General features: G+C 34.8%; 1 protein-coding gene across 2 annotated transcripts in view; it reads left to right on the top strand.

Moving 5' to 3' along the window:
• The first annotated feature begins 831 nt into the window (after nucleotides 1–831).
• LOC150074993 (sodium/potassium-transporting ATPase subunit alpha-like) overlaps nucleotides 832–13,541 on the top strand; it is a 632,142-nt gene continuing 619,432 nt past the window's right edge. For both annotated transcript variants that reach the window (XM_090388637.1, XM_090388636.1), the window contains exon 1: nucleotides 832–912. In XM_090388637.1, coding sequence (XP_090244763.1) covers nucleotides 880–912 — 33 coding nt within the window. In that variant the 5' untranslated portion in view covers nucleotides 832–879. The remainder of the gene's footprint in view (nucleotides 913–13,541) is intronic.

Below are 13,541 nucleotides of genomic sequence, written 5' to 3'. Positions count from 1 at the left end.
TCTGAGACATTTTTTTTTTAAATTCATAAAGCATTTGCTATTCTGTTAACTAACTTAAAACACACACACAGCTTTTAAAAAAATGTTACTTCCATGGCTTTTGCTTCGAATTTAAGCCGAATTATTTTAAAATTATTGTTAAAACTTGAGTAAATTTGCATAAGCTGGTATATGATTCGAATAGTGGCGCGTCATCCAGTGGATGCAGCAGCACCATGAGCTTAAGGTCACCGGGACCCGAAAGAAATATTTGGATAAAAAATAACATTGCATCAGGGCCCCGAGCTCAATGCAAAAATGAAAAGAAAATAGACAAAAAAAAAATTGAACATTAATGCCCATGCTCATGATTATACGCTACTGGGTATAACATCGGATGATCCATTGCTTGAATATTTTCGCTACTTAAATTGAAAAGCATTTCATGCTTAAAGCAAGAATGTCGCGTTCAGGAATATTTTCAATATCGAGTGTAAATTTTAAGAAACTAATGATCTCTTTCGATCAGTTGTTGCAGTAATCGCGTATGACCTACTTATGACAGTGGGGGGCATTGGTAGTAAACGAGTTCAAATATCAATGAAAACCAGTGCCAAACTGGTTTCCATTGATAATGAGTTCATTAAAAATATCAACTCATTAGTACCATATTCTTGCTATTAATTTCATCAATATATGTGCGACTTATGACTTTTTTATACTTCTATATCTTTCTCCGTATATCTCTATCTCTATTGCGTGCGTCCCCTGTATTCCGTGTCCTTTAACGGAATTGGTGCAGTTAGCTCTCCATAGGGATGACGTCATCGATGTAGTGTACCCGTGATTTATAAGAATCTGCTAGCTGTGTCCGGTATCATTCTGGTGCAGAGGGAGAAAATGGCTGCAACAGAGAACAAACCCGACGACCAGGTTAGTTCATTAAAAATATATTCTTAACATTTACTTTAGCTATATATTAACGCGTTAAAATTATGATTTCTTTTTTCATTCAACTACCTTACTTTATCCATTTCCGAAAAGTGCGTGCTTCTGTTTCAGTAAAATATCTTGTATTATGTAATCAGTTGCATGAATTCTAAGTTAAATACTAAAACGTTTGCTTTTATTCTGTTTTAATATCAACACGCGAAGATTCACTGTGCTTCTGAATTCAGTTGTCTGATTTCGATTTGGATATCGAATAAATTGTTTTATATTAGTAAATAATTACGGCATCAATTTCTCAGCTGTTAATTGCTGCAAAGTAAAAAAACGTAAACTGGGGACTAATACATCCATTACCATGACTCCAGCTTAATATATATATATAGTTAAATGAAATATAAAGAAGGGTGCAAATGTTATAAACTTGGAGAATTTTACGTATGGAGAGGTAGATGAATGTGTATAGAAAATCTTTATTCTGCAGATTTCTCTATATATTTTTTTAAAAAGCTCATTTATGGAATAGAAACTAGCCTATATCTTAAATGCTTGCTTCAATTGTTACAAGACTTTTTTTTTTTTTTAGAGCATTTTAGTATTATCATTTCATTTAATAAAATGAAAATAGAGAATATGGCTCCCATAATCCAAATTATTCATAATTCAATTTCGCATTTCCTTCTTAATTGTTGGGCTAAGAATTTAAAAAATAATAAAAAGTATATATACATATTTCAATAACCGAACCTTCCGCATCGTTCATTCAAAACAAATGTAGAATTCATATTTTTCGAATTGTTACTTTCGCCAGATGACCGATCCGAAATCCATGACAGATTAAATCAAAACTTGAAATTTTCACATTGTTTGGATGTGTTCCAGATGGAATGTAAAATATGTTAATATCTGTATTAGCATTTGTTTACATGAATATATTTCCGTGCTTTGCTCTGTGAAGCTTAGCTGCTTTGCAGAGAAGTCTATTGTGCAGGAAAGTATTTGAGCGAAAATCCAGTGCCCACGTTACCATAAGTATTGGGACGTAAACGTACCCGGTTCAGCACCTGCAATTGCGTTCTCCACTTCAACCAACCACATGTCCTCTTACAATCCTGAACAGCATTACCGGTCTTAGCGTCTCGCTTTATGTGTGGGCGTCTCTCATTCGAAGACGCATCAACTGAAAGAGGAGATATGGCATCGGTATATATTTTTTGTGTGTTGATCTTTACTATTTTGAGAGAGGAAATATTACATAAAGTAGGTCACGCATTAGTTTCCACATCATTGGAGAAAAAATCAGCATCGATAGGTTTTATTCTAATGTTTGAATATTCATAATAAGTCTCTTCATTTCTAGCGTTTATTATTTTGATAGATGATGCATACTGAACAGGGAAATAACAGCTAGGATCTCGTGAAAGAGTTTATACCACATCTTAGTTTATGAATAAAAAATTAGTAATATTACTTAGCGGTTGTTGAATTTTTTTTATTTTATTCCAACAACTCGAATTCCATCTCTGTACATGATTTATTTTCGATTTCCGGAAGAAAGTAACGGTTCTTAAAAGAAACCAAGCATTAATTATGTGGAATTAATGCTTAGTTTCTAGAAACAAAATATGTACAAACGAAGTATTGTTTGTATATATTTTGTTTTATTTATACAAACCAAACAAAAAAATATCGAACAAAATATTTAAATTTTTATTAAACACACACCAGGAAGTGTCGATAAAGGGACACGAAGCCTAAGAAGAGAAATTTGCAAAGGATTAAAAAAAACCTAGTGGTATCTTCGTGGTAACAAATGACTGCAACGTGCACAAGAAGTTAAGTGTTGTTACTGGAACAGTAACAACACTTTATTTAGTAATGTAATTTAGAAACGGATTTGTTATCGAGCCCTATGAATCTGTGAGCCAAATTGACAAATTTTTCAATAAGTAGTTTAGACATTTGTTTTATATCCAAGTAATTACCACAAACCAACAGCCACGTAAAATTAACGATGTTGCTAATTTTTGCTGTTCCTAAGTTCACAGGATCGTCGTTCAGAACGTGTGCTGCGTGCACATTTTTTTTTACCATACATATCCCGACTTGTCTTGCTGTTGAATTTGTTATAAATTTAATATAATTAATGTTATTGTACAAGATGTCATTTTGCTATTACCAGAGGTTCTATCCATTTGCAAGACAACGGAAACTATTGGAAATTATTTATGATCCAAATTCGTACATCCCTGGAAATGTTCTTGTGTAAGACATTTATTTATTGGAGAAGCGTGTGTTAACTTCTGAAATATGGTAAGATTTTGACATAACCATTACCTCCATTAAAAAGATTAAGAAAACGGAAGTGATGTGGCAATCAACATGTCGCAATGATAGCTGGGCTACGTCAGTTTTTTCTAAAAATGTTTCTTAGATCCACTCCTGTAATCTTTCCCAAGATGAGAGGAGTGGATTTTCCATTAACGATTAAAGGAGACCCAAGTATCCTTAACTTCTGTTACACAATATATCATGATCAATATAATTATACAATGGATATATTGTATAAATATAATATATCCATTACGAGGGGTGTAACGATCAATAATTTCTGCTAGTGATGTATTCCGGTGGAACCTTAAAATTTAATAGATTTCCTCGTATTCTACATTACTAATTCATTAGCTGGGTAGAGGGAATGTGCGAAATTAGTGAGATGTAGTGATGTATTCAAAGCTAGCACCATCACTCAACAAAGAAAATCCTTCTTGTATTCTGATTTCATAAAGTTTTGACAAATACGAGAGGAAATTGTAAATGAAATTTGGGAAAATTCCCAGTTTTTTTAGCATTTTCGTTAACTTCATTATTTGGTATACAAACGGGTGCAAATATATTGGATAATTACGGTGAATGCGTAAATACTGTATCTCATAGTATTCAAAAATAAAAATTACTGAAGACAAACTATGTACATGTTAACGTAATCGAAGGATACGTGCACAGGATGGTTATAGTTAAACTTCCCTATACAGAATTTTTGAAGAGCGATATTTTAAAGGGTATACAATTATACCGAGGATGCTGATAACTTACAGAAGAGAGAGAGAGAGAGAGAGAGAGAGAGAGAGAGAGAGAGAGAGAGAGAGAGAGAGAGAGAGAGAGAAAGAAAAAAAAAATCGATAGTCCACCACCACGGACTGTGCTGTTGGTCATATTTTTTCAATGATTCCATGAGATTTTTGGAGAGAGTCCGATCGATCGATGATCGTAAAATCATCGATTTGTTATAGTTTGATTTTCATTTTTTTTATAAAAAAGGGCCAGGTAATATATAAAAAAGTGTTGGATAAAGGTTTGATATATTGATAATATATCTCAAATCTTTTATCCAATATACTGATGAAGAAATATAAAAACTTCAGAACTGTCTAGAGCAGTGGTTTTCAAAGTTTGTTCTGCGCAACCCTAGAGTTCTGCAAAGAAATCCCAAAGGGATTCTTCAAATTTTCCGCTAATTTTTTAACAATCATTTTCTTTAATTTGTACGAATGCAGAACTTTTTAATTTATGGTTAATTATTACTATTTTGAAGATATTAGGAAGTTTCAGATTGGTTTCGCAGAAGATTTAGATCAGCAAAATGGCTCCGTAGCAAAAAAAAAACTAGTTTTAAAAAGCCTTGCTGTGGGGAAGACCTCTGATTTCTGTCTTTCATCCCAATATTTTCAAACTTCGTAACGTTTTCAGTGGCGGTAACGTATCCTCTCTCCACCCATTCGTGCAAGGAATATCAGACAATTTCTTCCGCCATTGTTTGCTGTATTGGCCCCTTCGCGGGGTATAGCACAATGATTATAATTACCGTTCTCCCACACTGGGAGAAAACATTGGAGTTCGAATCCCGTCAGTGGCGCAAGGAATTTTTCGGGTAAATCGACCGAAGAATACACTCATAGAAGCTGCGTTTGATTACGATATGTATGTATTGTCGATTATAGCGTTACTAGCATTCTCACAATGCAGCTTCACGAGGAGAGCATGCGCTGATAAAGTCAGGGACATGTTTCGCACTATATTTGCAACACAAGCTATTACATAGGGAAGTTGCTATTAGCCGCTGTCTACAACTATTCAGTACACCTGCATATTTAGGTCACTTTGGCCCCTGATTGCAGACTATTGAACTGATTGATTATTTTATTTATTTATTTATTTATTTTTTTTTTTTTTTGCAAGTTTCGTTGCATTTCCTTTAATATAGTACATCGTTCTCCGAGCAACCCCTTATATGGAAAGTTTAATTATAACCACTCCATATATATGGCATACATAAAAATCCATAGTATAACATTCTTCCCATTCATAAATGACAAAATTGAAACCAAGTTTATAGAGTGATACACACTCTGACAGTAGGGAAATAGATCTGACCGACCCTATGCAATGTATCAGCAGTTGATACGGGTTGCCGGGAGTTGTACCAGCAGTTGATATGCGTTGCCGGGAGTTGCTTTGTTGCATTCTACTGGATCTTTCATAAAGTCAACTGTGGTTCTTTTTGTGAAAGACAGAAGTTTATTCGAACGAAAAACCGATAAAGGAGACCGGAAAATGTGGTTATGCTGTCCCTGCAAATGAAATTGGAAGTCCAAGCAGCGTATGTCCACAGAGTTGCACAGCCTTGCGACACTATTGATGCAAGGTGGCCATGGAAGAGATCTGCCCATCGTTCTTGAACTCGGGTATAGTATGATATGGAGCGAAAAGCTGCTCTAATACAGTTCACTTCAGGCAATTTCGGAGAATTCCCAGAGTGCATCTTCATAACAGAAAGGAGGAGGTACATTGGACCACTTCGTGTGGTCCAATGTACCTCCATTTCCCACATCCATATTTTTGACAATTTGGGATACTCTGAAACTGAATTTCTCATAACAACACACAACCCCAATCGTGTAGCCACCTGCCTAGAGGACTGGGTTGCATCAAACCGATTTGAAACCTGTGAAACAGCTTTGGGATAAAGTGGAATGTTATATCGAGTACAGCTGACGACTGCGTTGAAAAAATATCAACGAAAAATGTTACTTCCCTATTGCTGTAATTTAATTATAAACATTCAAAGAAGTATCATGATTGTCATTAAACTTGAAAACTAGGCTCACACGTTATAAATTCCAAATAATAACATCAGTTAAAACAAATACTTAAAAATTATTCTGCTAACCTTTACCTTATGTTGTCCAAATACTTTTAAGGGTACTGTACAATATACCAGTATGTCTCCCCCCCCCCACCCTTGGAAACTATTTTTTCATATAATCTAGCAAAACAGGCAAACTGATCAATTCTGGAACCACAGACACAACCACTGTTAAGCGTTATTATCGCTAGAATAGCGCATGCCGTGCTTCGATTCCATTTGATACTGAGCTGTGACACTTTTTACATATTATTTTGTAAAATGACGCTTCGCCACTCGAAACCCGAACTAATTGTGTGGTAAAATGATTTGGTAAGAACAAGGTATTCGTGGTGAATATTCACATTTCATCCACCCGTAACTGTTCAGAAAGTTAATAGGATTTCAATGCGCTAGTTGTGACTGATTGGCTTATTTAAAAATGCTCTCACACATGTATATGTAAATAAATTGTTTAATTATATTTTGTAAGCTAATATTAAAAGTATAGTTCTACTTTTTTAAGTAACTCACCTCACTATCTGTTGTGCTGAATGATCATGAAAAGATAGAGGAAAGAATTTTGAAATTTATGATATATAAGTTCGTTTAAAAAAATCGACCTCACTCATCCTGAAATTCATACCAAGTCGAAGCATATCTGTTTTTTTTTAAACCTAAATAAAACTGATTATTATAAAAACTGAATTTAATTTACTTTACGATGACATATGGAGTTACTTCTTTGAAGATAATTCATCTCGTAGCAATAAAATTGTCCCAAGATGGATTATTATTTTATCTTTGAATTATCTAGAAATTTTATTTTTAGAAGGTAAATTTTATCATTAAAGATAAAATAATGTTACAAAAAATAATTCGTGTTGTGGCAGTTTTATTGCTAAACAGGTGCGCTTCGACTAGTATGAATTTCAGGATGAATAAGGTCTCTGCTTTTGAAGAAAACTTACATCTCATAAGTTTTATCAAATTCTTTCGTCTGTCTTTGTATGATAATCCAACAGATAGTGAGATAAGAAACTAAAAAAACTTATTTTTAATATTAATATTATCATACAGTAACTAGCAGCCATCGGGACGTAATTAATGTCAGTATTATATTTTAATTATGGGGGAAGTAAGTCACTACAAGGAACTTGGTAAAGGTAATTGCATTTTGCCAACAACACACAATTCAAACAATAGGAATGATTCTTATTAAAAAGCAGTAAAATTCTTTGTAGATTCGTTGCGGGGGGGGGGCTTTGAAAATGGAACGGGGAGAGATTTTCGTTGGTTAGTCTCTCCCCCATCATATACGGTTTCTCGTTTTAGCGTACAGTTCACCTTTATTATTTTTCAAGTAACACGAAAGTGGGAACGTCACTTCCTTCCTTTTATTGCCAATAAAATAAGGAGAAAATGTCTTCCACGAAAAATGAACATTCACTGAACTTCTGGAATGTACAGACTACCACTACAAATGATTTATTGCAATGTACTATGATTAGTAGTACATTGTACCAACCGCGAATATTTTTATTAATTAATTTTACTAATTGCCAGTGTACTAAAATTTTGTTTTTTTTCTTATTTCACCTGCCAACGCGAATATACGTCTAGAAGTTATATGTACTTTTTTAAGTTGGATGCCGGAATGCAATATTTCAAATATGATTTCATAATTCTTTTATTAGTATAAAACTGAGCTAAGATGCTCAATACGTTCTACGTTGTATTTCAATATTTGTAGAAGAATAAGAGAAATTTACCTCAATATGATGCGTGGAACACTTCCTAATGACACTCTCCAGCAAATAAACGAATATAAAATTAACGCAAAATGATTACAGTAAAAAAATAATTTAAAGAAGTTAAATGTAAATTTTGAAAAAAAATTTAATTAATTTTATTACTGTAATAATTTTGCGTTAATTTTATATTCGTTCATTTGCTGGAGAGTGTCATTAGGAAGTATTCTACGTATCATATTCAGGAAAATTTTTTTTCTTATTCTTCTACAAACAATTCTTTTATTTGCTTACAAACAATAACATATTTTTTCCTGCTAACAGAAGTTCATTGCCAGTACACATTCCGAGCCTTTGACTGCCTGCTTGCACTGCCAGAGAAACTGCATATTTTCTTGTATCATAACCCCCTAAATTTCTCGTACTAAACCACGTTTAATTTAGCGATCCCCAGTTATCCCTGCAGTTTCTTTCCCCAAATGCAAAACTTTACATTTAGCGCAGTCGGCGTCATTTGCTATCTTTCACACCGTTAGTCGGTTTCTGATGATGCCGCGTATTTTTTAACCGAAAACTGTTTCATTCCACGAAACAGTACAACCGATCACTGAATATATGCCATATATATAAGTACTATAAACTTCCACCTCATGTCCTTAGTTGCCTCGGCAAAAATACTTAAAGAACGCGATAATATACGTGTATATACAATATCCATATAATATGGTTTTCTGCTTTCGAATAATTGATCCGCACAAAATCAGTTATGTATATATATATATATATCAAACATAACTTCAATAAATAGTAAAGAAAACTGCACTTGAAGAGAGAGATCCCGACAGATAATTTTATTTCGATCTGCGATCATGAAATAAGTTTAGCATAGGCACCAGTAACTCCTCTTAGAACATGTCATTTATTTCTAAGCCGTTTTTTTTTTTTTTTTTACACTATTTAATCCATTCAGATTATCGCATTTATCAGTAACCGCTTTCGTGATTTTAAATATTGAATTTCGATATTTAAAATCACGAAATCGGTGATTGGGTAACACTTAAAGCTTTCCATTTATTTTAAAGATCCAGTTTTCTAGAATGGTTGTCGTTGCTAAAATGTGTGCTCTTCAAATAACAACATCCCTCTGCATAGTTTTCGATATTTGTAAACTAATTGATGTTTTTAACACTGATTTCAGAAATATTCGTGTTTTTTTTTTTTTTTTTCTTTCATCACATACCATTTTTCACAAATCACTTTTTATTTATGAAAATGCAAGCACGAGAGGTATTAGAACCTTTAGTACTGTGCATGGGTTGGAGGGTGAGAAGATGAAAAGAGATATTAGACTTGAACTTCTGTAGATTGCAATTTTCAGGAAATACGTATGAAGGAAGGTTGTTCCAGAAAACGGAAGTTGAATGAATAAATGAGGAAGAAGAAAATTTGGTTCTGTAAGTTTGAAGTTGGACAGTAAAAGGATGTTGGTTGGTTGCGGCACGTGTTCGGACTGCTTTGAAAGAGAGAGCGGGAATTATAGAAGGCAATTCAGAAGAACTGTGCCCATGGAAGTATCTATAGAAAACCATGCAGCAGGAACAGAACGTCTGAGACAGAGTGACTCTGTTAGAGATGAGTTATTAATTAACCCAACTATCCTCTTTTGAATGGAATCTAGAAACCTGAGAGGTTTTGGGAGCACCACCCCAGATGTGGGAACGATATTCCATGGTAGGGCGGATTTGTAAAGAGTGAATAGCTGTTTAGAAGAAAAGTAACACCGAGAGCGAAAGAGAAAACCCAGTTTTTAGATGCAGAAAAAGCAATATTTGTAATGTACTGACGCCAAGAGAGATTAGAAATCAGGACAATCCCCAATATAAATGTATGATCTTGACTAGAAATCGGAGTGTCATCGAAGATAAGCATAGGAGCAGAACTTAAATTGGTCATGAATTGTATTGTCGAATGTATTTAGGTGTAAATGTTAAGAATTTGAAAATTAAATCTTCATGTTGGCAGTACTACCTAGTCATATGTTTCTTGACCTTGAGAGCTCCATGCAGCATTTCTGTTTATCAATGTGATCTCAGTTTATTTTTGAGATTATCGTGTCAAACTAATGCTGAAAAGTAAGTAAAATGACTTCACGCAAGCGTTTGAACAATCATCCGAACTTATTTTGTTATATTTGTGAAAGTTATGTAGCCCTCAAGCAAGAGCAAGATTTTACAGAATTTTTAAAAAAAAATGTATATTGTGCTTATTTTGGGGTGAAATTTGGTGACCGAGACAAAAAAAAAAAAAGAAAAAAAAAGGGGGCTCCACATAGTGAAAAGTAAAAATTACATATTAAAATTGTAAAAAGAAGACTATGCCATTTACAATCCGATAATTTGGCTGGAACCTACAAATCCCTGATGACTTACTTTTGCTTAGTTAATCTAGAGGGATACAGTGCAAAGAGTCAGAAAGGGTATGGTGTATCTTAATATTCTATCTGCCATTAGAATAGTTCATGCCCTCCACTTATATTGCAGAATGTAGCAGCAGAGAGTGCTGACAGTGAAGCTTCTGAAGATGAAACTTTAGTTTACATTCCGGGAGACGTTGAGTCCGGCCCTCAACTTTTTTCACAGCATGAACCCAATGATCTGGTAATAGATTTAAATTACCAAAGGAATCTTCAGAACTCCTTAGTTCTAGACTTACATCAAATTCTTTTAGCTCGTGGGACATTTTTTTTATGGTACAGACACAGAGAAATTTTTTTCAGTAATACAAATGAATTAATAAACTATTTAGGAATTAGTTACAGTCCTACACAGTGGAGACTTTTTACTGACTCATCAAAGTGGAGTCTCAAAGGTGTGTTGCTCCACAATGGCAATAAATATGGGTCAATTCCAATAGCTCATTCTGTGCGCTTGAAAGCAACGTATGAGAATTTGAAGAAAACACTGCAGCCGTTATCAATCCACTGCAGGATGGAAGCCTCCTCAACTATTCATGTTGAGGGAAATGGACCATAATCTACTACGCTGTTCCCAGTGCCTGTTGGCACATCAAGTATTTAGCAGTCAGGACTTGAACTCCGGTCTACTCAAAGAGCGTGTGCTACTGCACTCCCGCTCTTGACCACTCGGCACTTGTTGACAAATATTAAGTATAAAGAACATGGTTGGTTGGCCTGTGCTGACTTTAAAGTGAAAGGCGTGTTACTTGAACAGCAATCTGATTAAACAAAAATGCTTCGTGTTTTTTTTTTTTTTTTTGTGTGTGTGGGGGGGGGAGCTGTCGAGCGAGGAGTAAGTGCTAGGATGTCAAGGTTTGACCAGAGAGGCGTAATTTGTCGCTGGTTCAAAGAACATAATTCATAAACCACTGATAGGCCTTAAAACTCCCTCCCTCCAACCTTGCGTATCAAACTGGATTTTATGAAACAGTTTGTGAAAGATTTACTTCAGAAAGGTCCCTACTTCAACTACCTTTGTGCTAAATTCCCATCGATCACCCAAGAGAAGCTAAAACAAGGTGTTTTTGTTGGACTTCAAAATTGCAAACTGATGAGGGACCGAGATTTTGAGAGAACTATGATTAAAAAGAGACACTGATTAACTTCAGATCTATTGTTGAGAACTGCTTAGGGAATAACACGTATCCAGACTACAAGAATATAGTTGAAAATATGATGCCAAACTTCAAGAAGTTGGGCTGCAACATGGTGTGAAGATAATTTTTTTTACACTTCCACATCGACTACTTCCCAGAAAATCCAGGAAGTGTTAATGAGGAACAGGAAAAGCTTTCACCAGGACATTAAAGACATGGAGATGAGGTACCAGCGGAGGTGAATATCAACATCATGGTTAACTATTGCTGAACATTGAAGAGGGACTATGAAGTAAAAGGATCTGAAAGAAGATCAAAGAAACGAAAATTTGACCCATCGTAGATCAGTTTTTTAAAATAGGGATGGGTATTTAGTGGACTTTTCAAAACACCGCCCTTTTTAATAGTGTTTTCGCAATTAAAAAAACAGTATGGTAAAAATAACTATAATTCCAGTGCACAAATTCTGCCAAAATTAATATAAATTAGTGGTGTTAAATTTTGAAAAAACTGAAGTGATGAAAACAAATGGAAGTAGTCTTTGAAATCAGCATTAGAAATTGATTCAGAAACTTTTCTGAGAAAACATTTATTGTAAACTCTACTGACTTGGTTGTCGTGCCGGAGTATAAACAGAAAATTTATTTATTTATTTATTATTTAGTGAATTTTTTTTTTTTTTTCTCGAAATGCAGAGTAGTGTGATCTTTTAATAAAAACACTAATAGCATTAGTATTCGCCATATAGTGCAAGGAAGTCATAGGCTTTTGCTGCACTGGTTAAAAAAAACAAAAAAAAAAAAGTAGATGAGAAAATACTGTGCAAATTTATGCTTCCTTCCTCACACAGGTAGCCAAGTTGTCATTTGAATTTATTCAAACTATCAGCTTCAACTACCTGCGAAGGCAGCTTGTTCAAACAATGACTCACTGGCTAAAAGAAAACTTCTACAATGTAATCTAAACCTCAACCCCTATAATTTTATAAACAAAAAGGTCTATAATTTTAATTTGACCCCTAGTTCTGGAATTTTTTATAACAGTGAGAATTCCACCTTCGTTTATTTTACTAATCGTCAGAGCCATGGGTACCGGCAGGATATTTTGCAAGGTGGTGCATGTGGGAATGAATTATTTGTCCACCAAATTTTCGAATACATGCAATATCTTAATTAAATCAACTTTGCCTGATTTAAATATACAGCCGAGCCAACATTTCGTGTAGAAATTTTGTTTTAATGTTTCAATAAATTAATGAAAATATTAAAAATTGTGTATTACTTCGAAATCCAAATGTGGTGCACTTGCAGCATGCTGACGGCGCCCATGCCCAGAGCCTTATAAACCTCAAACAGGTCACCTCTTTGGTGCCTGGTTGCCAAGCTCTGTAGCCCACATAATCGGAGTCTTTCTCATATGGTCTTCCTCCTGCCGATTTCACCGTTCGAGTTTCTCGTGTTTGGACCCTTTCAAGAACCCCAGTGTCTTTTTTCAGATATTGTCTCCATACTTGAACACTGTTCCAAATGTGGTCTTATAATTGCCTTATACAGTGGGATTATGACCTCCCTATCTCTACGCTATAACGTTCGATAAATCATCGATAGGACACTATTGGCTTTCCTGGCTGCCTGTTTACACTGTTCAGAAAACTTCATATCTGCATGTAGTGCAACTCCCAGATTCCATTTTTCCACTGTTTTTAATTCAAGCCTCCCAAGTGTATAATTTAGTTGTGGGCTGCTGTTCCCCAAGTATAAGACCTTGCATTTAGCAGCATTAAGACAGCTTCCGCTTCTCTGACCGTTTTTGAAGTCTGTTCAGGTCATTTTGAAGGAGTGCTGCTTGGCTCTGATCATTAACGACTCTGCTAATCTGTACATCATCTGCAAATGTCGACATCGCGCCTTTTATCTTTTCGTTGATCTCATTTATGAAAATGAAAATATTTTCATGAGGGACTCGACAGAGCCTCTAGGCGCAAGAACCGATCCTTGAGGGGCTCCTCCTGACGTTACAGCAATCTGAAAAATATCCATTAATCACAACCTTCTGCCCTGCAGCCA

Source organism: Mastigoproctus giganteus, chromosome 14, assembly GCF_048544385.1.
Source record: "Mastigoproctus giganteus isolate SK-2022 chromosome 14, ASM4854438v1, whole genome shotgun sequence".
Lineage (NCBI taxonomy): Eukaryota > Metazoa > Arthropoda > Arachnida > Uropygi > Thelyphonidae > Mastigoproctus > Mastigoproctus giganteus.
Note: the sequence above shows the minus strand (reverse complement) of the source record. Positions and strands in the feature narration are given on the sequence as shown.